This window comes from Falco naumanni, chromosome 18, assembly GCF_017639655.2.
Source record: "Falco naumanni isolate bFalNau1 chromosome 18, bFalNau1.pat, whole genome shotgun sequence".
Classification (NCBI taxonomy): domain Eukaryota; kingdom Metazoa; phylum Chordata; class Aves; order Falconiformes; family Falconidae; genus Falco; species Falco naumanni.
In genome coordinates this window covers 5392083-5416053 of record NC_054071.1, presented here as the reverse complement: position 1 = coordinate 5416053, position 23971 = coordinate 5392083, and the positions used below count along the sequence as shown (strand labels likewise).

The window sequence follows — 23971 nt, the reverse complement described above, 5'->3', positions numbered from 1 at the left end:
AAATTCAGGGCTATAAAAATCAAAGAAAGCTAATGTAAGTTTTATTAAACTATTTAACCATCACAAGTTTAAGGCATTCTGTAACAAAGCCGGATCAGTGGCGCACTGTATTTTACTAGCCTTGTAAAGTTAAATGAAGGCTTCTGATTTCAGCAATGTGGGAAACTGTTTTAGCCAAAGCAAAGCGACCCTGAGATTAAGCCGCGAAATATGCGAACATATGTTCATATGCAGAGATATTTTAAAGATATTTATATATACATGTACAGAAGCATAAAGTCTGAGGCAGGCTTTGGGGGTACCCGGGGGCTGCGGTGCGGCAGCTTGCTGGGCAAAGTTGCAACGCCACGTCCATGCCAGTGACATTTTAAATTTCATATTTACCCACATTATTTTACCATGTTAACAATCCGTTTCCCCATCCCAGCTGGTTAATTATTTATAACACCCTCCCTACCACTTTTGCGACCTAGATCCGTCTTTTTCCTTACAAAAACCCGTATATCTGTGCGTTTATGTATACGAGCCTGTAATGCACGTATGTATGTATATGAAATCACGGCTGGGGGTGTGTGGGGGGGTGCTTTGCACTTATTCTCTGTTTTTTTGCTATCGTACTCTGGAGCCCGAGTGGTAAAGAATAGCTTTTATCTCTGTTCCCCCATGATGGTTATTAAAGCCAAAGCGAGCACATCAGCATCTTTCTTTAAAAGAAAAAAAAAAAAAAAAAATAACCCGCGCCAACCCCCTCCCCCCCCCGACACCCCCCCCCCCCCTAATATTTCAGGCTCAAATCTGGGAAGGGATATTAGCCCCAGCTCTGCCCGTTTGGTGGCTTTTGGAAACTCCTGACGTTTTGCAACATTGCATAAACATAAAACAATCCATCCTTGATATGGAATGCAAGGGCGGATGACAGCGCAGCGCAGCCCCCTCGGCTTCGATTGATTTACGCCGAGACTGACGCTTTATCAGGCTCACGAAAAAAGTTTGGCCAATCATTTCGCTGGGAGCTCACAACACAGCAGCCCAACTGTACTTTGTTGGCTGGGAAGTTGGAGAAGGGGGTAGAGTACAAATCTAGATCTGTCCTATATATTTTTTTCCCTTCATTGAACCGTGCTTTGTATGATGTCTGAGAATGTCCATTTCTGGGACTCTTAGCAATTATTATGTCGACTCTATTATAAGTCATGAAAGTGAAGACTCGCCTTCAGCTAAATTTTCATCTGGGCAATATACAAGTTCCAGGCAAGCTGGGCACAATGAGCATCTAGAATTCCCCTCCTGTAGTTTTCAGCCAAAACCTCCAGTTTTCAGCGCCTCCTGGACTCCTTTGAATCCACATTCTTCTGGTACCCTTCCTGCCGTCTACCATCCATATATTCAACATCAAAGCGTCCCATCTGATAGCAGGTATCTACGGAGCTGGCTGGATCCAGTGCCCAGAGCAGAGACCCTCCCCGGGCAGGGGTCTGTTAAGGCAGAGCCGCTGCTGGGCCGTCCCGGGGATGTCCATAAACAGGGAACACAGGAGTACAATTTAGAAACTTCTGCTGCAAGGGAAGGGATCGTTTCCAATCAAAGGCCCAGCTTCGAGGACAATAAAGTTTGTGAAGGAAGCGAAGACAAAGACAGGACAGATCAAAGTAAGTTATAAAAGTGAGGAAGTAAACAGTATAAAAGCTGGAGGAGGTGCAATAAAAGGGGACAATGCTGCGTAAAGTTGAAAATCAGGGCTTAAAGAAAAGTCTCAGCTGGCTGATGCCAACCTAAGGGGAGAGGTGGGGAGGGGAGAGGGGTGGCATTGTCTCTGCCGGTAAATAAAAATAAAAATAAAAATGAGCGTAGTCTCTCAGTTTAAACAGAGTCCAGAGCGGACAAAAGCCGGAGAGAGTCATCCTCTTTCCTGAGCCAGAGCGCTGGCTCCGGCAGCAGAGACCACTTTAGTAAGCGGGAGTAAATGTGCGCGGGTGCGGGCAGTGGGGAAGGGGAAGGAAGGGAAGGGACGGGGGGAGCCAGTCACGTCGGGGAGGAAGGTAGGGGAAGGGGAGCGGAGGGCGGCGGTCGGGGGAGAAGGAGAAGAGGGGGAAAGAAGAGAAATTACGGAGGAAAAGTTCACGTGGGGGAAGTAAACAGCAGCGGGGGCTTCGCCGTGCCCGCCGCGCCGGGGTGCGCAGCCCGGCGGCCGCGGGGACGGGCTCGCCGCACTCCGCGGCTCCTCCCGGGCTGGTGCTGCTGTCGTCGCTTTTGTATTCCTACTCTCCGTTTGTTTATTTGTTTCTTTTAATTGTTTGTTTATTAAATGCAACGGTGCAGGGTATGAATATTTCAAAGCCACGCTCCTTCCAGAAAAAAAAAAAAAGAGGGAGGGGGGGTGCTTCCAACTTAATTAGCTTTTATTTGTAATGTAGCCAGATTGGGGAAACAGTTAAACTTCAGCATGTGCTTTTTTTCGAGAGCTGGCTTGTCTTTTTCCCCCTGAAGTATAGGGGGGGGGGAATATAATTCGCCTTGAAAATAATTAATAATACTATCAATAATGCTAATAATGCTATTAATAATAATAATACTAATAATTATTATAATACTGATAATAATAATGCAATGGCGAGTAAGAAAGAATCGGTATCTTCACTTCGTCGTGCTGGTTGGTACCCGGTTTCCATCTGGAAGGTACCCCGGGAGCTAAAGCCGGAGCAGGGGGCAGGGAGGGAAACCTAGCTTCACCCCCCCGGCAGATATTTCGCGGTGGAAACCGAAGTTTTCCAAACTGGCAGAGGAGCAGACCCCGCCGAGGGTATAACTCCTTGGAGCCTGGGCAGGACACACTGACACAGCCATTCTTTTTCCCCTTGAATTAACTTCTTTTTTTTTTTCCTCCCCCCTCAACGTGGAACAGCAACAGAGATTGCTATTGCAACCATACGATTAAAAATACTGTATATTCTCGCCCCTCATGATTTCCTCCCCTCCTTGTGCAGGATGTTATGGTGACTTTTTTTTTTTTTTCCTATCATTTAACTTGCACACAGACACGCAGACACACACACACTCACACACATACAAAAAGAAAGTCCTTTTCTATTGTGCTGGGCAGAGATCCAGAACAAACTGCAACCGTGAGGTGAATGATTTGAGAGAATTAAATATCCAGGTTCTGTGCTCAATGTCCCTGAAATTGAATATATAAAAATCTTGTCCAAGAAAATGTTATTAAGTTATAAGTAAGTGCAGGGACCCGCGCTAAGAGGATGCTGTGTGGTTTCTATGGCATGTGGTTACGACGCATATTTTGTTTTAAATAATAGTTTAATTTGGGCTGATGTTGAGAGCCTGCCAGGGCTGGAAGACGGAGCTGTTTTGCAGAAAGTACTCCCACCAATTTCCCTGACTCTTTCAATTTTTGAAAGTATTTCTTAATAATGAATCTCCGCCCTGTGTATGGCACAGGGACCTGTTAAATTATTTGCTGGATTTTAAAGAAAATATGTGCCAGAACCTCTCCCCATTCACTTCCCTGTTTAGGGATTTGTGTATAGTGAATAGATAAAGCATCGCTGGCGTTTAAAATATCTTCTATTTTAACGATCCAAAATATGACCAAAAAATAAACCCAAACCGAATAAAATTCCGTTATGAAGCAGAGCCCTTCATTGCCATTAAAGGATGGGTAGCAGGATTAACGGTATCAATTATTAACAGCTTTCTTCCTCTTTAATATTTAATTCTGCATATTAGATCAAGTCAATTACATTAAGGAAATAGCCGTGCAAATTTGTAAGAGGCAGTACTTACAGGGGAAGATTAACCGGATTATTTTTTAAAAATATTCAATATATTTCATTTTACGTAGAGGAAACGTTCTGATGGCGCGCGCGTGTGTGTATGTATATATTTATAATGGTCCATTTAATTGGTGTAAAGGTTTATGGCTTCAGTCATAATTTTAGAGGAGGCAAAGGAAATAAAATAGAAATACGTGGTCTGGCTATAACCCTTCATTTTACTCTTTCCCGCCTCTCAGTTACCCAACGGTCAGCTAATATTTGCATGTGATTAGCAAATGCTCTATTATTTACCTTAAAACCACTTCACCTTTGGGTGCGACCTTCACCATTCGTGTCTGTGGGGGTGGTTTCTGTTCCCAAAATGTTGGTGTCGTGTCGTGTCCCCTCCCCATCCCCTGGACAGGCTAATTCCTGAAATGTCCTTTTTGCAAAAGATTCCCACGTAACTTCTCCCACACGCGAGGGTGACAGGCAGCCTCTTATTTATTTTTGGCTGCATTTGCAGCCCTGCAAATGTCCATGTCTCTGGGTAACACTGTCCAGATCTCCGGCAGCAGAGTCCATCCAGCCCTCGGAGGATGTTTATTGTATCGAGACCGTTTCTTGCCACATGGGGGGGGGGGGGGGGGGGGGGGAAAGCAGGATTTATGAAAGGTTTCTCCAGACCTCCTCTCTCTGCTCTTTTCCTGCGCGATGTGTCTATAGGAGTGAATCTGTAGACACGTGGGAAAACACGTCTGAACAAAAAATTTATATATATATATGATTTTTGTATTGGTTTCTTTGTATATAGCGTGCGTAACGTGCAAATGGGCGTTATGTAAATGTCTAAGTGCATGTGGGTGTTTACCTGGCATAGATGGAGCTGGGGAAAGTGGGGGGAGCTCTGCCAGAGGCACGTGTGCTCCCAAACATACGTGTGCGCTCGGACACGGGTGTGCACGGAAACATGTGTGTGCGGGGGCTCGGGCGTGCGGGGGCGGGGGCGTGCACGGACACGAGTGTGCACGGGCACGGGTGTGCACACACGCAGGGGGGTCTGTGCTTACAGACCGCGGGGGACCCAGCCCCCCCCCCCCCCCCCCCCCGGAGGGACGGGGTGCGCGTGCGGCGGTATTTGGGGATCGGGCCCCCCGCCATCTGCGCAGCCGGTGCTCGCCCTGACGGTCCCGTATGATTTTCGTACGGCCTCCGCTGCTGACTGCTATGGCAGGGAGCATTTTTCACCCGGGCGTGCATACGCGTATGTATAATCTTAATATTTGATGGCATGATTAAAACCTTCTGAGAAACACTCAAGCTGCATCGTATTGATCTTGCTGCTTTTCTTTCAGCCAACCCAGCTGCCAGCTGGCTTCACGCCCGTTCCTCCAGGAAAAAACGATGCCCTTACACCAAATACCAGACCCTGGAACTAGAGAAGGAGTTTTTATTCAATATGTACCTGACGAGGGACCGTAGACACGAAGTGGCCAGACTCCTCAACCTGAGTGAGAGACAAGTCAAAATCTGGTTTCAGAACCGAAGGATGAAAATGAAGAAAATGAACAAGGAACAGGGCAAAGAATGAAAAACCAGAAAAGCAGCATTCCCCCCCTCCCCCCCCCCCCAGCTCCCAGCCTCCGCGGCCACGCACCCCCACTGTAGTGCTGCCAAATCCCCCCAAACACGAGGGGAAACCCTCCTCGATTCCCATCTCCACCTCTACATGCGAGATGTTGCTTCTTCTTCTTTTTTTATCTTTTTAGTATTGCCACATAGGAGGCAACTTAGCCAAAACTGCAGCTCCTTTTTGGGGACACATGCTGGGTTTTTTTTCTGTTCTCTTGTTTTCTTTATTTTTTTTTTTTTCTCCTTTTCTCTTCTCCCTGCAGTGTAACACAGACACAGGCTCCTGCCTGAGCAGCAGCTTCCCCTGCTTGCATTTTCTCCAAGGAAAGCAAGACGGCAAACACAACTGGCCACAAACAACCCCGGCCCAAGCCCCCCCCCCCCCCCCCCCCCCAAACCTCGCTGTCTTTCTTTATCCACGTAAGGACAATGATTCTCTATAACATGCACAACACCCCGGCGCGCGCACACACACACACTCACACTCACATTCACACTCACACGTTGAGGTGGCCCAGGAACCAGACGATTTAATTAAACTACTGCAAGGCAGACACATTCGTAAGACTTGCTTTTAATTGCACCCAACAAATCATTTTCAATTCGCCAACTTTATACCGGGGTAGTCTGTTAATGACAGCCCAGCTCCCAGCTGCGCTGGATTTCTTTTTTTTTTTCCCCCTCCACACACCCCACCCCCACCCCCCAGTTTGTTTTATTACGCGGGATTTTTATTTGAATCGTGCCATGGCAGATATGTGACTTTGACCTGAAAGTTTAGTAGGATCTTTACAGGCAAAGCTCCTCATCTGGTAGTTTTATACTGGGTCACTTGGAAGAGGAGAAAAGACGTGGAGGGAGGCGAGAGAGTGTGTGGGGGGCACTCTCAGAGCCGCATTGTAAATTATTTAGGAGAAAAAGGGGCGGAAGAACCCCTGCCAACTTATTCCTAACTTTTAGAGGAGAGGAAGAATGGGATTTTCTAGTTAAAAAACTACCTTAGTAGAGCTGTAAGGGAGGGGAAGGTTGTGTTCTTAGTGCTAGCATATTTATAATTTATTGTGAATTGACTTTTCCTAAAGCAGTAGGCTGTTGCAGAGATGAAGTGCCAACCCCAGCCCGTGTGTGTTCCTTCCCGCTCCCGTTTGCTGAGATGCTTTTAATACTTGAATGTCGGTGGGGTTTTGTTGGGGTGGGGTTTTGGTTGGTCGTTTTTGTTTGTTGTTGGCTTTTTTTGTTTTTGGGTTTGGGTTTTTTTTGTTTGTTCGTTCGGTGGGTTTTTTTCCGCCTGAAGCTTGCTCCCGGCATGTTTTCCCATTGCCACCCGCTTTCCTCCGGGACCCGCCGCCTCCCTGGGGAAGGAGCCTCGTCCCGCGGGTGGCACCGGGGGATGCGGCTGCTCCGCTCTGCCCCCCCCCTCCCCATCCGCATCCCGAAGAAGCATTTAGAGTAACAAATCCAGACCTTGCTGGTCTCATATCATGCCGGCCGGAGCTGATTCCTCATCTGACAGATCCGCTGGAGGTTTCTCCAACCCGCCCGTGCGGGACCGGTTTCCCTTTATCTCTGTAAGACTTAACTTTGTTTTGGGAAGGGGCGGGGGGGGGGGGGGGGGGTGAGGTGGGGGGGGGGGGGGCCGGGGGGGTTTAGTACCAGTTGATTATATGGTGGGTATTGTAAAATGTGTTTGTGGTTGTGTTTCTGTGAATGTTGAAGCTCGTTTTCTGTTTCTACTGTGGCTTTTAAAGTATGCGAAGAGTCCTGCAGTTGATAGTGGATGGAAAATATCGAAATAAACCTCTCTCGTTTTCTTCGTGTGCAAATTTGTATATTTAGCTGCCAGGAGGCTTTCTAGGAACAAGGCGAGTGTAAGGTGGTTTGTTTTAATAGGGTGGGGAAAAACAATAGAGAAAAGAAAATTATTTCTGCTGTATTTCGGCCCGAAGCAGTGCAAATCTGATTTCAGAAGGACTAAGTTGTGTCTCCTTAGGGCAGGTTCTGTGACACCAGTTTTATCTGCTAAGCAGGTATTGCTCTGGGAAGAAGCGATAGGCAGATTTGAGTTTTTGGGAAGTGTTCCTGCCCCCCCGCCCCCCCCCCCCCCCGCCCCCTCCGATGCAGAGATAAGAATCAAGTAGCTGCGCCTCGGTGCACTGAGATTTCCACCACCTCAATTCCTCTTGAAAGGAGTAAAAAAAAAAAATAAAAAAAAATCTTCACTCGACAAGACCTTAAGTGTTCAAGATCATTCCTCAGAAAGTTGGAGTGTTGTGTTTTGTTTTTTTTTTTAATGCCTAGACTTTCTCATGTAAAACTTTCCATCATGAAGTAGCTCCTTGGGGGCTTCCAAACTTAACTGTTCTGTTGCCGGAGGGAGTTAAATGTAACCAAACTTCACCCTGTGTCACAGCCCATAATCTCCTTCCTTGAAACTAAATTAAGAAAAGCTGTTTCGGAGACATTTTGAGCTGGGGAAAAAAAGCTGGTGGCAGCAGGATCATTTCCCTAAATCCAGATTTACTATTAAAAAAAAGAAAAAAGAAAAAAGAAAAAAGAAAAAAGAAAAAAGAAAAAAGAAAAAAGAAAAAAGAAAAAAGAAAAAAGAAAAAAGAAAAAAGAAAAAAAAGATAGTGGGTCGAAAAAGATGATTTAGCTGTGTCTAAGCTGGGCAGTCACATTTTTCAGTTGTGTTTGATTCTTCTCAAGGATGGATGAATTTCAGATCTGCTTGGTATATTCCTCATATCTCGAACTGAGTATGGACTTGCCTAAAACCTCATTACTATATTTTTCAGAAGCTTACCCGTGACTTAATTGATGTTTGCAACCCATCGGCCACTAGGATTTAGAAACGTTTTTCACTTTCCTTAGACTTGTGGTAAAGAGCGGATATTTTTAAGACGACAATATAAGGTTCTTTTTAAATAGAATTTAAAATGTTAGTTCATTTTGTTAGGAAATATGCTTACTTTAAAAATGTTGGAAAAACTGTCTTCTGTAGCATCAGCCCGGATGTATTTTCCAGAGATGTTTAATGCTCCAGAATAAAAATCGATTTTAGAACAACAGCACCTATATGTCATTGTGTTATACTGCTTCATCTAAAATTTCAGAAATATTTTCATTGTGTTTTCCTGCGTTCTTTAGTGGCTCGTTAAGTGTATTATAAGAATCAATTTTTGCTTAGGTTAAAAAAAAAATGACTAGAGGCAAATGGATATCATTCCTCTCCGGTGTAGCAAGTGCTTACTTGGTCCCAGGCAAACTTGCTGCGTTTCTAAATTTTTAACAATTTTTGATTTTAAAATCGGAGATCGTTAATCTCCGGTTATGTTGAACGGTGGTTGTTTGTTTGTTTGCTTGTTTATTTGTTTGGTTTTGAGGGTTTCATCTTTGCTTTCCCGCATCAGCCTTAGGGGAGCAGAAGCACAGGCGCAGTGTGGACTGGCTTTATTTGATTTTCCTTGGCTTATTTCCCCACCGTCCAAGGAAAACTTTGCTAAAGAAAAATTAGAAACGCAAACCAAACAGTGGGAAACCCCACCCCGCTTTCCCCGCTTGGCATCACCTCGGTTTTGACACGCGGTTCCTTTTTCCAAGGGCTCAATGAGCAGTTCCTATAATTCCGTCTCTAAATTCGTTTGACATTTTATTGCTCATGAAGAAATACAAGCGCTTGAAAAGTGTTTCTATCTCTATATTTTAAAAACAAACCCTAAGACCTGCTCAGCCCTGCAGGAAGCAGGTAGTGAGAAATATAACCGAGAATCTCTTTCCACTAATTTTTAACATAATGGGCACTCTAAAGGGCAATATTTCACTTCTTAAAAAAATCCTTTATTTGGGGCAGCTCTGAAAAGAAAACAAAAGAAGAAGAAAGATATTTGGAGTTTACTGAGGGAAGAGAGAGAAAGGGAAGTAACTTGTCATAAAAAAAAAAGGAAAATTCAGTGCAGTGTGCTGCAATAAAAGAATATGACCGCTATAAAACTTTATAGGGTATAAATTTCTGAAGGTTAAGGAACTAAACGGCTGTAAAGGAAACAGTGCAAGAAAACTTTCAGGAACTCCTAAATTACTACAACGACTTGGGAATGTGGGGAAACCCAACGTGTAAATGCTCTTGTTTCTGCTTCAGTCACATCCAAAGTTTCCCTCTTTTTTTTTTCTTTTTTTTTTTTCTTTTTTTCCCCTAAGGAAGGGAGTAGTTAAAAAATAGCGGGGGGGGGGGGGGGGGGGGGGGGGGGGGGAGGGAGAGAAAAGGTGGGGTGGGACTTTTGTTAATTTATTCTTCTCTTGCAGATGCCGTGAAAATCCAGCGCTCTGGATGATTCCCTTTGTTCTTCCCCCCCCCCCCCCCCCCTTTTTTTTTCTTTTCCCTTTAAAGCAATTCCAGGCTGCCAGAATGCTGAGCCACGCACACACCAACAACACACACAGGCACCCCCACACTCACACAGTCGAAATTCTGGCGAGACGTCTGGGCTTGGGAAGCTCTTTATCGGTTTACAGCTCTGGCCTTCCCCCTCCAGAGCAGAATGACCAATTGTTTAGTCTCGGAATTTGAAACAATAGTGGTTTTCAAAAGCAAACCCATTTTGCCTCTTTTATTGCCGGGCATAGTGACTGGCTGGTGGAGCTTTCCGCGCGTAAAACTTCAGCGCTGTGGGGCGAGGAAGAAAAACGCGATTTTCCTTTTTCTCCCTTTCCCCCCCCACCTTCCACCTCCCCTCGCTTTTGGCTGTTTTTATTTCCCCAGGTCCGAGCGGGACCCCCTCTTTTTTTTAGCCCACCCGCCAAGGAAATCCCCCACGCCTCCGCGCCTCTCGGGCGGACTGCGGTGCCGCGCAGCGCCGCGAGGTGGCGCCCTTGCTCCACGTTAGACGAGCGTCTCCCGCGCTCGGCCGCGGGGCCCCGCGTAACACCTTGATTTCATTAGCGGCGGCAACCCGGCTGTTTGCTGGCGAGCATGAATAATCCCGAGGCATAAAATATAGGGTTAATTATAGCTATTTTGCAGATTTTATAGGTTACATCTATTTTTCCCCACGAGGGTAAATTATGTGAGGCTGGGGGGGGCCGGGGGGGGAAAGAGTTAATCTGGAGGCTCTGTGCTGGGATGCGGTGAGAGGTGGGACACGCATCTATTTCAAATATTCATTTAAAGGAGAGAAAAAAAAAAAAACATCGGGTTTTGTCTTCTGTTATTTCGGGTGGAGGTGGGACGACGGCTTAATTATCCCCGCACCGAAGATTGATGTTTGCAGGACTGGAAAAGAAAGTGGCTCCAAGATTTCGGGGAGAAAGGCGCACACAGAGTCAGGACATTTTTCCCTGGCTCCTTACCTTAGCCGTTAGGATGAATCTGCGTTTCCTCGGCTCTTTATTTTATACGTCTCAGATTCACAGCCACCGCCCGGGGTGGGGGAGGGAATAATAATAAAAATATATATATGCTTTTTAGAAGTTGAACTGGTCATTTTTGGTAGAGTTGCTCCGTCTTTTGGTAGTGCTGCTGCTCTTTGCCTAAGGTCTTCACCTAATACGTCTGGAAATATTTTTAGAGGCTACAGTATAGTAAATTAATCCAAAATGCTGTTACCTTAACCACATTTTGTGATAGGTACAAATACACCACCGATGCAGCAGCATCAAAAATGTAAACTTCTAACTCCATCAGTTCACTTTTATTTCGGCCTTTGTTTCTCCAAAATTACAAGACAAAAATTATTGAGACATTCCAGTCCTTCAGCTACAATCAGCTACGAAGCACACAGAAAGGAATGGTGGCAATAATTTCAGTATAGGTTTTCTTTCAAATTGTTATAAACAGATATTTCTGAATAAATGTTTCTCCGAAGTCACCCCAGAAAATACGCCCGTTCCTCGCTAAGTTGCATCCTGGGAGAGCGAGTCACAAATTAAACCGATACAGGCAACAGAAGAGGATGCAGTATGTTGTTTTAAGAGGCAAAGTTGAAGCATCTCAAGACTGTTTAAATGCTATAAAATGAAATACAAATGTAAAGAGAAATAGATGGGGAAAATAAAGAAAAATCTTGCCCTGGTGCATTTAGTAAAATGCAGAGCAGTGAAAACTTAAAGGTTTACCTAGGAAAGGGTTTGGGGTTCTTCTTTTTTTTCTTTTTTTTTTCTTTTTTTTTCTTTTTTTTCTTTTCCTTATGAATTCCTAATAAATCTTTCCTCCACTGGGTATTTATAAATTATCTTCTCTCTCACAGACACACACACACGCACACACATCCCCACTTGTTTTTTCTTATAATAGAAACATTTTCCTTTCATCAAGAATCGGAGTACAGTATACGAATGATTTAAGATCAGCCATTGGTTTCTGGTGCATTGGTGAGTTACCATCACATCACGACCATAAAATTCTACTGCACTTGATAAAAACGTTAACTTCCAAGAGCAACTTTGCTCCCTCCTTCTTGGGATCCACATATGAAGGGTATTCCTGCTATTTTTTACTTTACAAACTTCAATAGATGGAAGTACGCCTGTAAACACACATAGAAGAAGATAGGTTCTTTTCTAAAAATACTTTAATCGATTTCATTCTCTTATTTTGTTGTTTTTGTTTTGTGTTGGGTTTTTTTTTTCCCTTTCCTGAAAATTCTAGCACCAAGCATCCCCACGCCAGGCTGCAAAGCTCTATTTACTTCTGTGCACCATTTCTGGGGTTTTATGTTCAAAGATGAAACCAAAATCTGCTCAATCGACAATAAAAGTGTTGAGAAAAATAAAATGTTAACTTGTCTTTTAGGGGGGGAAAAGCCTTAATTATACCACTGCAAGTACTCCAACAACAATAATTACTTGAAAAAGCTCTTAGACTGAACTGAAATTATCCCTACACAAAATAAAGGAAACGTATTTACTTAAATTATTTCTCTAAGGATGGTTTTAAAGTTTTATTCCGTTACTATCTTTGGTTTTTTTCTTTCTCTCCTTCCTTCTTTCTGTCTTTCTTAATTCCCTGCCTATTCCCACTGCCAATTTTAATGTTTTGGTTTTGGGTTTTGGTTTTTTTTTTTACCAAAGCCCTGGCCAGACAGACTAACCGGAACATTTCAACTTTTCCCTCTTTTCCATGCTGCGGAGGCTGAAAATGGTCCCTCAGTGGACGGCAGGCACGGGTGAAACCATCTTAATTCACCTTTCCCGTGTCAAACCCGCGCAGACGGATGCAGCGGGCAGCAGCAATCTACCCAGGGCAAAGGGGGGGACAGAGGTTGAAAAGAGTGTCTTTAACTTCTATTGAAGGTTGAAGGATTTGAAAATATAGCTGGCATTGCGAAGGGCTTGGAGGGGCGTCGTGGGTGTTAGGCAGGCTGGGGCAGCCTTTGGCTTGGGAGGGTTTGGAGTCGTTATTAGCTGAAATACGTCTCGGTAATATTTGCTGACTGCGATAAATGAATTTCAAAATCTACCCCCTGTGTGTTTAGATGGTGGAAAGCTGCAGCGTTGGCATCTTCGAGGTAAGTTTGCTCCGTTGTTACCAAATGCCAATAAAATAGAAAGCCTCTCTCCTCAGTCCCTTACCCCATCCCCCTCTTCTCCCCGCTTTTCATTAGAAGTCTCATGCAAACAAAAAAAAAAAAGAGAAAAAGAAAAAGAAAAAAAAAGAAAAAAAACCCAACAAATTGAAGTTATTGAGGAGGGGGTGAGGTAGGGAATAGTCATCAGTTACTGACCATAAAGGTTCTGTTCTGGATGTGATAAGCGACACAATACTTTGAGTTGCAATCATCCCCAACCACATCTTGAACAAGTCCTCAGCGGGGGAGGAGGCGGGGGGGGGGGGGCTGCGGGAGAGACACAAAAAGTCAATGTTATATATGAAAAACTATAATCATTTTAATTCAATATTGACACCTCAACATCTCGCTGTAATGCGGACGGGTCCAATCGAAACCTCTGGTTTATAGCAGTAGAGGAACGAACTCGTAAAATCCTAACGGCTTTTATGTAGTGCGGTATAAACAACAACAACATCCCCGGCTTTATGGCGTTTTATAGTTTGTTAAACAGTTTACAGCCTTTTTTGGGGCTATTACAAATGCAATTCCCTTCATGTGATAGTTAAACCTTTATCAATAATAAGGAAATTGATCATTAAAATGTTAAATATGACTACCTCGTTTGTTTTAAAATATGTTTAGGGTAAGAAGCTGTATGATTTGATAACTTGTATTAAAATACCAATTACATTTATAGGACCTTTTAAAACTGGTAGCAATTAAATCGTGTTCTTTTACAGTTTTCCAAAGCGACCCTGACATTTAAAAAGGCTAAAACTGCCTCGTTAAAATTTTGAAATTAACGACTGCGAGCGCTTCTCTTTAATTTTCCAACACTCCCCAAAAATCAATCTTTTGGGTGGTCTAGGTATGTGATTTGTTGTGAGGCGAGCGATATCTCATTAATGTAGGTAGTTAAACATATTTAATCCGTATATTCACCCCACCTCCTTCTCCCTTCCCCTCTCTCTCCCTCTCTCTCTCTCTCTCTCTCTCTCTCGCTCCCTCTCCCTCTCTCGCTCCCCCTCGCTTGCTTTTCCTTCTTTATTCTCTCACACTCTTCCTTTCACAATCATGCAGTGCAGAGTCCGTGTGGAGTAAGGAGAAGCCAATAGGATGAGGTTTTGGTAATAGATGCAAATGATCATGAAAAGACACTGCAAAATATGAAACAACTCATTTGCGCTGAAGTAAATCACTGAAAACTGTTTATGAACTGGCATCTCTTCTTGGAAATGTAAAGCGAGAACTCTTTTAAGTGGCGATTTTTTTTTTTTTTTTAGGGGTGGGGGGGAGGAAAGAATTCAATATCATGCAGGCTTAGAGTTTTGATTATATCCTCCTTTTATATTCCTGGAAATCACAAACTGTCGTTGCTTAGCATCTTAGCGCTTTCTTTTTTTGCTAATAGATTCCCGTGGTCTGGTTTGGTTGGCTTTTTTTTTTTTTTTTTCCTTCCTGCTCCAAACAAATATTCTTATTTAAATTAAAATGAGCTCTTATTTTGTCAACTCACTCTTCTCCAAATACAAAACCGGGGACTCCTTGCGTCCCAATTACTATGACTGCGGGTTCGCTCAGGATCTTGGGGGCAGACCCACGGTGGTGTACGGACCCAGCACGGGGGGCACCTTCCAGCATCCGACCCAAATCCAGGAGTTTTACCACGGAGCATCCTCACTCTCCAGCTCCCCTTACCAACAGAATCCCTGCGCCGTGGCGTGCCATGGGGACCCCAGCAACTTCTATGGCTACGACCCCTTGCAAAGGCAGAGCCTCTTCAGCGCCCAGGAGTCGGACTTGGTGCAGTACACGGACTGCAAGCTTGCTGCCAGCGGCCTTGGAGAGGAGGCGGAGAGCTCGGAGCAGAGCCCTTCTCCGACCCAGCTTTTCCCCTGGATGCGACCGCAAGGTGAGGCGAGATGGAAAGGACAGCGAGGAGGCAATTCCTGAGCCCAGAAAGTAGCCCTCTTGCTTTCTTTCTGCCCCTCTTGCTTGCTTGCTTGCTTTCGCTCTCTTTTTCTTCCCCAGTGACTGTATTTTACTGCTTTATGGGGGTAAACTTTTGCACTTGTAAATTGCTTTATAGTTTAATTACCCTGAAGGAGACCTTTTCTTCTGGGGGCTGAGCGAGCCGGGCTTTCTGTGGAAGGAAGCGTTCTTAAAGTTTATGGCACTTTTATAGCCTTAAAAAGCCCCTTCATTTTTGTTTTGCGTTTGATTTGGGATTTCGCTGGTGCTCCTTGCTCTCCCCGGGCTGCAGCTCTTTTGATTTTTTGGTCTGTTTTGTTTTGTGGGATCCCAAAGACCCGGAGTCTGTTGTTGTTGTGGTGGTGGTGGTTCGGGTAATAATAAGTGTGCAAGTGCAGGCTTCAGCTGGGCTGCTCAGAGTGGGCTGGTGGGTGACGACCCCCCCACCCCCACCCCCCCCCGCCACCATCACCCCTTTCCTTTATAACCATCTTGCCTTTTATAATATTCTACAGGAGCCTTTTCCTCTCCCTGTTAGCTTCCTGCCTTTGCTCCTGCGAGCCCTTTCTTCCCCCCCCCCCTCCCCGTGCCTGTGTGTGAGTGTGTGTGAGCGGGTGTGAGCCTGTGTGTGCCTATTCCCGAGCCTGGTTTATGTATCTTTCAACCTCCTTCTCTTCTTCCCCTCTTCCACCCAACCTTTGCAATTCCCCAGCAGCCGCTGGACGGAGGAGGGGGAGGCAAACCTACAGCCGCTACCAGACGCTGGAACTGGAGAAGGAATTTCTATTTAATCCCTACCTGACCCGCAAACGGAGGATCGAGGTCTCGCATGCCCTGGGATTGACAGAAAGGCAGGTCAAAATCTGGTTCCAGAACAGGAGGATGAAATGGAAAAAGGAAAACAACAAAGACAAGTTTCCCAGCAGCAAATGCGAGCAGGAAGAACTGGAAAAACAGAAAATGGAAAGAGCCCAGGAGGTGGACGAGGAAGGGGAAGCACAGAAGGCGGACAAGAAATAAAAGGATTTTTAAGGACTGAAAGGCAAGCACTGCTGGGGTGGACGAGCCCCTGAGCCCCACGTTAATGGCAGTTAATGTAAGGGAGGGGTGGGAAAAAAAACCAACAATGCATAGAAAAGAGAAAGGAAAAAAAACCAACCTTTTATTGCTGTAAAACAATATAGCTGTAAGCACCACTTTCCTGATTATCCTTTGATACAATGAACAGTATGCAAAAGTGATCGGGAGGTCTCTCCTGCCTTTTGCCAGTTATTAACTAGTGGTAGTGTAACGCAATAGCTTATGTAAAACATGACTGTGAAATTTTCTCTCTCTCTCTGTCTTTCTCTCTGTCTCTCTCTTCTTTCCTGGGGGGGTGGGTTGGTTAACATAGCTTTCAATGCTATAGGAGTTACGTGAAATTACATTTGTGCACTTTTTTTTTGTTTTAAATTTTCCACCTTTTTTTGTTGTGGTTTATCTGTATGTACTGGAGGTAGCTATTGAAACAAACATCCCAACAACATGAAACTGCCTATTTATGCTCTAGTTATCTCTTTCTTTCTCTCTCTTTCTCTCTTTACTTTCCCTGCTTCTGTTCTTTTCTTTGGTTCGGGATTTTCTTTTTTGTTTGTTTGGGTTTTGTTTACAATTTTTAAATGTCTCTTCCAAAAAAAAAAAAAAAAAAGGGAAAAAAAGGAAAAAAAAAAGACAAGAAAAAAAGCGGTTTTCTCTCATTTAGTTAGCATGCGCACAGTGAAGCAAGTTGTAAAGTGATCTTTAGGTTAACTGTGAAAAAGAATGTATACTGTATACGTGAATTACTTTATTGGGGGAACTAATGATATATTTTGTTGTTCTTTCATCACTTTGTTCTATTGTCTAAACCTGGAAGCGGCGGAAGAAAGTTACAATAAAGTTTACAAGCGAGAATTCCGTGACATCATTCTTTTACCCTGCTCCATTTCCTCCAGGACCACTTTGATAGAAAGGAAATAAAAGTCAATTGTGTCGGAGCTGCAGCCCTGGCCATCAAAGACTTCTTTGCCTGGAGAGATGCTGGCGGGCTGGATCGCTGCTGGGACGGGCGGAGGCAGGGGCTGGGGCCGGGTAGCTGCTGCCGGGGAGCCGTGGGGAAGGGGAGGGGGCAACTGCGATGGCTTCTGCTCTTGTTTCTAACAGTTCCTGGGTGGTGACAGGTTGGGAGACTGTGTGGAAATCCTTCCTGAAGGTAAAGTGTGTTGTTGTTTCTTCCTCCCCCACCCTCCCTCGTTTCTCTTTCCTCCTTTCTCCGTCTCCCCTCGCCCACCCCACTACCCCTGCAAGACGAAACCCGGCTCTGGGTCCCCCTTCCCTTCCTCCCACTCATCTCGCTGGGAAAAAAAAAAAAAATGTCAGTCGCGCAGCTGAGCTGCTTTCTGCTCCTTCGCCTGTCTAGCTGCCCTGCCATGGCAGTACAGTGCGGGGATGCACACCCATCCCTCGTAACATAACCTTGGGAAAGGAGAAACAGCAGAGAGCCCAGATGCACATCCACCATTGTCCGGGCTGCTTCTCCTGCCAGTAAGACTTTATTTCTTCCTAACACCATCATCCCACCCCCCCACCCCTCAAAAAAAAAAAAAAAAATTGAGGCAGATCACATTTTGGAAGGTCTCTCCGCTTCTCCAGCAGAAAGCAGATCAGCCAGCTGGTAAGGTTTTACTTCTGACTGTAATTGAGTCCTGCAGAACCGCTGACACGCTGAACAAGGGATCTGTGCACTCGTTCTTTTTCGCTACAAGAAAAGCAAATGCCAGCTCAATACGAAGCTCAAAGCCTGTGGCACTGGAATAAATTAGATATAGAGCTGAATGGCATTTGGGAAAAAAGAACCCTGAAACTATTAGGTATCAATGAGACATTTGTCTTTTTTTTTTTTTTTTGGGGGGGGGGGGGGGGCGCGGGGAGGGGGAGAGGGTCAAGGGGGAAGGGAATTATGTACAGTCTTGTGAAAAAGTACCTCGGAGCCGGGGAAATGGTGCGAAGGAGGGAATTTTAGACGGGATCAATAAAGGGATAAATAGAGCTCCCTTCCCTTTCCTCCAGCAGAGAGAGACCGAGAGGGAGACGCTGGTTTATCAGCAACGTGCTTTTACCGCCCCCCCCCCCCCTTTTCTCTTTCTCCCTCGGTCTGAGCTGAAAACTGATTACAGGTTGCTTATCGACTCCAGCACAATTTCACCCCTTCCAGCATAGATCTTGGAGGGTTTTATATCGCATCAATTATTTATCATATTTTATAAATCCAGCAGCACTACAATTTTTTGCCCCCGAGGAGGGAGCGCGCGGCGATTGGCGCCGCCGGAGCCACGTGCCCGCGCGTCACATGGGCCGGGAGGAAAAAGGGCTCCTTTTGGTGTAAATCTGGACTCTAATTCCGTAATATATCACGGTACCTCGTAAAACCGACACTAAAACGTCCCGACCTACAAATCACCCGGCCAAATTATGAGTTCATTGTATTATGCGAATGCTTTATTTTCTAAATATCAAGCCGCAAGTTCGGTTTTCCCATCCGGAGTCTTTCCCGAGCAAACTTCTTGCGCTTTCGCCTCCAACACCCAGCGAGCGGGGTATGGGGCCGGATCCACGCCTCCCTTCGCCGCCTCCATGCCCGGGCTCTACTCCAGTGGCAGCGCCGTGCACCCCCAGCCCCCCAGCATGTACTCCTCCGGTTACGGCCTGGAGCCCGGCTCCTTCAACATGCACTGTTCCCCCTTTGAGCAAAACCTCTCCATGATGTGCCCGGGAGATGCCTCCAAGCAGAATTGCAGCAAAACGGACCAGAGGGACTCAGATTTGCAAAGCGACAGTAACTTCCGTATCTACCCCTGGATGAGAAGCACAGGTAAGCCCCAGCCTCCCTAAAGAAAGAAACCCGGGGGGGGGTGGGGGGTGGGGGGAGTGTAAATTATTTGCTGGCGTGCGCGGGGGGTGGCGGAGGAGGAGGGGAGGGGGGGAATTGTCCCCAACTCCTTTCATGACGTTTCACTGAAAACGCATCTTCAAAAGAGAGAGGAAGAGAGCGACCCCCCTACCACCCCCCCGCCATAAAGCCATCCTTTTAGCTTTAAATATTTATTGGTGTTGCTGGGGCTGTGTATGTGCCATGCAAAAGGCAGTTTGTCTCAGAGGGGACAGACAGAGCTGCAGAAATAATGGCCAGCCCCTTCTTCTCGTATATTTACAGGATGGAAATTGTGCTACCCCCGTGTAGATATAGATATAGATTCTGAAAGAAACTATTTATGGGAGGTGCTTGCAAGCTTGGTTTGTTTGCTGTTAGATTGCAAAGCCTTCATTTGCCAGCCCCTCACCACAATGTCCCAGACACTGCAATTAAGCGTAGCGTGTTGCCATCAGAAACAGCAACACATCATTCCCGCTGCAATTAAAAGCCCCTCTCTCCGAAGGGTGACAATCCGGCCGGAATCCGGATGGAGGGATGGAGGGACATAGCTAGGGGAGCATTGTGTCACCCTCCAAAAAACATCACCGCGGAGGGGTGTAGCCCCGCGCGTTGGGAAAGGCTCTTTGGGGACCATGGGGTGCTCAGCATGGCCTTGCTGGGGGGCTGGGGCTCTCTGGGACGCTGCCGCGACGCAGGACAGCGTAGCTCCGCGAACGGCCGCGCAGTGCCCGCGGAAGGCCGCGCAGTGCCCCCGGCGGGGCGGGGGGCGCCCCCCGCAGGGACGCGCTGCCCCCGCACGTCTCCAAACCAGAGGCGCCGAGCGCCGGGCGGCCGCGCTGCCTCCCGTCACCGGCCGCTCTCCGTCTCAGGGCGTTAATGTCAATTAACATTTAATAAATATCCATCTCCCTCGCGCAGGAGCGGTCCCGGCCCCCCCCCCCCCCCCCCCCCCCCCCCCCCCCGCCCCCGGCCCCGCCACCCGGAGCACACAGGGCTCCCCCTGTTCGGAGCAGCCCGGTGCCCGCGGCCACGCGTGGTGATGGGTGATGTTTACACTCGTGTAATCCCGGGGAGGGGGGAAGCGCTTGTCCCGTGAGCTCCTTTTCCAGCCTCCCTGGCCTCGCCTCTGCTGTGCCAGATTGCAACTTGAGAGCATCCCTGCGAGAGCCAACCCTCCTCCTCCGCCAGATATTCGGAAAGGGTCTTGTTAGTAAACCCCGGGGGCAGCCGAGTGCGGGCCAGCCCCCCTGCGAGGCAGAGGGAGAAGAAAACAGAGTAGCAGCCACCGTAGGGCAGCTTATAAAGGCAGGAGTTACAACTCACCACCACCACACTTATTTGGTGGTCAGTTCTTTCCATTACCTGCTCCATAATTCATTCGCTTTTACAGTTGATTTATCAAAGACCAAATATTTCTGGTCGTAAACACTTCACCTCTGCTTTTATCTGACTTTAGATTTAAGAAGCCCCCCCCCTCCCCTTTTTAGCCTCTGACGCTGCGAGGATCAGCATTAGAGAGGGTTTGGAAATAGGGCAAATGCGCGGGGTCCCGCTCTCAGAAAACGCTGGGTGCTCTAGGATCTGCTGAGCCTAAAACCAGAGAAACTCGACCTCGGTCGTAAAAGCGGGGTCCCCCCTCCCGGCCCCCCCTCTCCCCCGTGCTTCATGCCCACTGTGCGATCGCGCTTGTGGAATTTCATCAGCGAGCAGAGATAGAGTTGTCATCCCTATTCAGCAGCAGTTTATGGCTCTCCCCTCAGCGGATTTTACAACCCACATTCCACGACCTGCACATTTTTACTTTACAGCTAGCCTGGCTATTTTGCCTTTTTTCTCCTTTTAATGACTGGATCTTTTCTTCTTTTAAAAAGAAAGAGGGGTGGGGAGAGGGGGAAAAGGGAAGAAGAAGAGGAGTCCGGTGGAATGTGTGGAGGAGAGGCTGAGGGCTGCTGTTCGCCATGCCCACTGCTCTGGGAAAGCATACATTATAATATAGATGTACATAGCATTTACATAGAAAATAGAATCAGGATCACAAGCACCATATTGTAGAATTATTTCCAATCAGACTCCAGGAAATGTCGGGTGGAGGGAGAATTAGGAGCTGGGCCCTTTCCAGACCCTGCTCGCGAGCAGCTGGAGGGTAGTGGGGAGCCGGGGGTAAGTGTTCAGGCGCTTCTCATCTACGCACCCCGCACCCCACCCCTCTAAGAGCAGCCCGGGGGTAGCAACCCCCTAGAAGTCACTGCCGTGCCCAAAATATCCCCTGAAATAATTAAGACCATCACACACCTTCCAAGCAGGCACCCTGATGACAGCTTTAAGAGAGGACAAATAGTTGGATTTGTGTAGGTAGCAGATGCCTCTCTAGCTCTGTTCGGCTCTGTTTCTGTGTTTATTCCCCAACCATCCAAAACTTCTGGTGTCTAAATGAAAATTAAAGCAGGAGTTCAGAGGCTGAGCGGTGCTGCGAGGGCAGGAAACTTTCTGAAGTTTGCTGGTCCCTCGGAGACACGCACAGGCACAAAGAGCACTGCAGGCTGTCCCGAGGCGAAGGAGTTTAAAGATGGGCTGGTTTGGGGGCTGAGGACGGGTGGGGGTGGGGGGGGTGAGGTAGGGAAAACCTCGAGCAGAAGCAGTTGATCTCGGAAAAAAAAGAAGGGCTGTGCCAGTTGTACTGTTCCTCGGGGGATTTCGTCCCCTCGTGGGACCGCGGTGGGTGGCTGCTGGCAAGGCTGCACCCACAGACAAATCAAGAGAGCAAACCAGAGCCAGCATCCCCCAAAACATCCCCCCCCCATCCCCCCAGCTGACCTGAACCTGCATTGATTTCCCAGGCACCGACAGAAAACGCGGCCGCCAGACCTACACCAGGTACCAGACCCTGGAGCTGGAGAAGGAGTTCCACTACAACCGCTACCTGACCCGGAGGAGACGCATAGAGATCGCCCACGCCCTGTGTCTCACCGAGAGACAGATCAAAATCTGGTTCCAGAACAGGCGCATGAAATGGAAAAAAGAAAATAAAACTGCCTGCTCCGGCTCCAATAGCCAGGAAAAACCAGACGCGGAGGACGACGAGGAGGAATGAAAGGGGCGAGAGATGGAGGCAGGAAACGTGGAGACCCACGCAAGAATAAAAGGGGAAAAAACACACAGAAAAAGACTATATATTAAAATAGATAAATGATACGCGCATAAATAATTAAAAACCCTAGTAATGATGCATTGTGTTTCCCGACACTGAAAAAAATACTACCTATATTAATTTTTTTTTTTTGTACAATAGAATGACTATCTACCTATTAAATGTGGCTTTAGAGTCAGAATAGACACATTTTTCTATGTGAGTCTTCCTATCGTATAAGTCATTTGTAAATCTCCGTTTGTACTTCGCTGTGTACTTTTTGGTATGAAGTAACGTGGTCGTGTTTAGCACCTTTAATTTAGAAAATGTGACCTGAAAGTCTGAATGCAAATTATACTTAGCATATATAGTCCTGTACATAACATGAATGATTATTACGCCTTCTCCCTGTAACCTCGGTGGTTCTTTTCTCCTTGCTATGCTCTTTTGTCTGTGTATATTTTTACCTGGATTCCTTCGTTGTTCAAGTCTACGAAAAAAAGAAGAGGAATTAATATTGTACCACGTAAAATGTTGTATATCAAAGTAGCAAATTATTTAATGGCGACGCGTTGCTTTGCCCCACCCCCACCCCTTGTCTGTGATTATTATTCTTCGAAATAAAAAGGAAATCTCCAATAATCTACCATCGTTTTGGCTTCGTTCCTCTTTTTCTTATTAAAAATAACACACGGGCTTTTGGAATTGCTTTTCCCCATGCAAAGTAAATGTACTAAAAGACCCTTTTAGATTAACGCATGCTTCGATTCAGCACCCTAAACTCTCTTTTTTCAGGAGTCACTCCTTTCAAAATGTTAGTAGCTTTTCAATAGATTTGGCGAATAGACTGAGCTATAATTTGATATTCGGGGCTCTGGAAATGGAGGCTGGTCTCCTTTCCCTCTCCTCCTCTTTGGTTGCGCTGGGGCTGTTACTGAAGAAGGTAAGACCATAAAGGAGGGATGTAAAGAAGCCAGAATCAGCCCAAATTGTCTTTACGCCCCTTGTTTTAATTCTCTTCTTCTTGCAACTAATTTGCAGAAAACCGATCTATTTTGCAGTGCCTATAGTTTTGGTTGGGGTTTTGTTTCTTTTTTTTAGCTTCTTCCTCCGCCCTTCAATTACTTTACTGAGCACTGGAACTCTTTCATTAGCACCAAATAATGTTTAGCATCAAAGCACGCATAAAATAAATTAAAGCAATTAAACGCAGGAAAAATCAACAATGCAAAACAAAAGGCGAGTAAATTTAAGTACTTGCGCGGGGGAGCATCCTCCGCCGCCCTCTCCCCCTCCCGCCCCTGCCTGTTTATTTACATTGCCAGGCTGCGCAGTAAAGACACGGATTCCTCCCGCGGAGGCTTCACGTAATTTACCCCACAAATGCGTTGCGCAAGATGCACAGGCAAAAAAAAAAAAAAAAAAAAAAAAATCCAGCTTTGGAAGGAGTTGGCGATGGCAGATTTCCACCTTCTCCCTTTCCTTCCCTCTCTGTCTCTTTGCTTTTCCACCACCCACCACCGCAGATGACTTCATGCCCTGAGTGAAGGCGCGCGCAGGGCATCCTTTAGCAGGTTTTAGCGAAAATAAGATGCCACGTCAAGCATATGAGCGCCCACGACTATATACATATATATATAGACAGACTTGCAGTATATGCTGCATATACTAATTATGGGAAGACCATTATTAAAGGCAGCAGCTATTATGGCTTTCGCACACTGAAATTCCCACTTGAGGGGAAGGGAAAATAGAGGGAAATCTTCCTTTTTCCTTGGTGAAATCCCTTGGTGCAAGCTCTTTGCAGGAGCGTTCTGTGCATAGCGGAGATGGGAAAAAAGGGGGAGGAAAAAAAAAAAAAAGAAAAAGAAGAAGCGGTTCCAGAAATTTCGGGGCCCCCCCGCGCTCCTGGACCGTAGTGGCCCGGTTGGCTGCCCCCCTGGCACGGACCTCTGTGGTGAGGGGGGGGGAAAGC

At 46.3% G+C, this 23971-nt stretch overlaps 3 protein-coding genes across 5 annotated transcripts; all 3 read left to right on the top strand.

The window, feature by feature from the left end:
• Window positions 1-1141: 1141 nt before the first annotated feature.
• Window positions 1142-5361, top strand: HOXB9 (homeobox B9). 2 transcript variants are annotated; one of them, XM_040617413.1, is made up of 3 exons: window positions 1142-1649; window positions 1869-1949; window positions 5126-5361. In XM_040617413.1, the coding sequence occupies exons 1-3, from the start codon at window positions 1142-1144 to the stop codon at window positions 5359-5361; spliced, it is 825 nt and encodes a 274-aa protein (XP_040473347.1). The 2 variants fall into 2 exon arrangements, with proteins under 2 accessions (XP_040473347.1, XP_040473348.1); XM_040617414.1 differs by lacking the exon at window positions 1869-1949.
• A 9034-nt stretch (window positions 5362-14395) lies between these two features.
• On the top strand, window positions 14396-15987 carry HOXB8 (homeobox B8). 2 transcript variants are annotated; one of them, XM_040617411.1, is made up of 2 exons: window positions 14396-14858; window positions 15633-15987. In XM_040617411.1, exons 1-2 carry the CDS (start codon window positions 14438-14440, stop codon window positions 15935-15937), a joined length of 726 nt encoding a protein of 241 aa, XP_040473345.1. In that variant the 5' UTR covers window positions 14396-14437; the 3' UTR covers window positions 15938-15987. The 2 variants fall into 2 exon arrangements, with proteins under 2 accessions (XP_040473345.1, XP_040473344.1); XM_040617410.1 differs by having other exon boundaries at window positions 14438-14858; window positions 15630-15985.
• A 2370-nt stretch (window positions 15988-18357) lies between these two features.
• Window positions 18358-22548, top strand: HOXB7 (homeobox B7). Its single transcript, XM_040617814.1, has 2 exons — window positions 18358-18806; window positions 21707-22548. Exons 1-2 carry the CDS (start codon window positions 18407-18409, stop codon window positions 21958-21960), a joined length of 654 nt encoding a protein of 217 aa, XP_040473748.1. The 5' UTR covers window positions 18358-18406; the 3' UTR covers window positions 21961-22548.
• The last annotated feature ends 1423 nt before the right edge of the window (window positions 22549-23971 follow it).

Excerpts from the sequence above, each read along its gene's own strand:
- HOXB9 (XM_040617413.1), top strand. The coding sequence starts at position 1,142 with ATGTCCATTTCTGGGACTCTTAGCAATTATTATGTCGACTCTATTATA. Across the intron at positions 1,650-1,868 it reads CAAAGACAGGACAGATCAAA|AGTCCAGAGCGGACAAAAGC; the intron begins GTAAGTTATAAA and ends CAGTTTAAACAG. Across the intron at positions 1,950-5,125 it reads CGGCAGCAGAGACCACTTTA|CCAACCCAGCTGCCAGCTGG; the intron begins GTAAGCGGGAGT and ends CTTTTCTTTCAG.
- HOXB7 (XM_040617814.1), top strand. The coding sequence starts at position 18,407 with ATGAGTTCATTGTATTATGCGAATGCTTTATTTTCTAAATATCAAGCC. Across the intron at positions 18,807-21,706 it reads CCCCTGGATGAGAAGCACAG|GCACCGACAGAAAACGCGGC; the intron begins GTAAGCCCCAGC and ends TTGATTTCCCAG.
- HOXB8 (XM_040617410.1), top strand. The coding sequence starts at position 14,438 with ATGAGCTCTTATTTTGTCAACTCACTCTTCTCCAAATACAAAACCGGG. Across the intron at positions 14,859-15,629 it reads CCCCTGGATGCGACCGCAAG|CAGCCGCTGGACGGAGGAGG; the intron begins GTGAGGCGAGAT and ends GCAATTCCCCAG.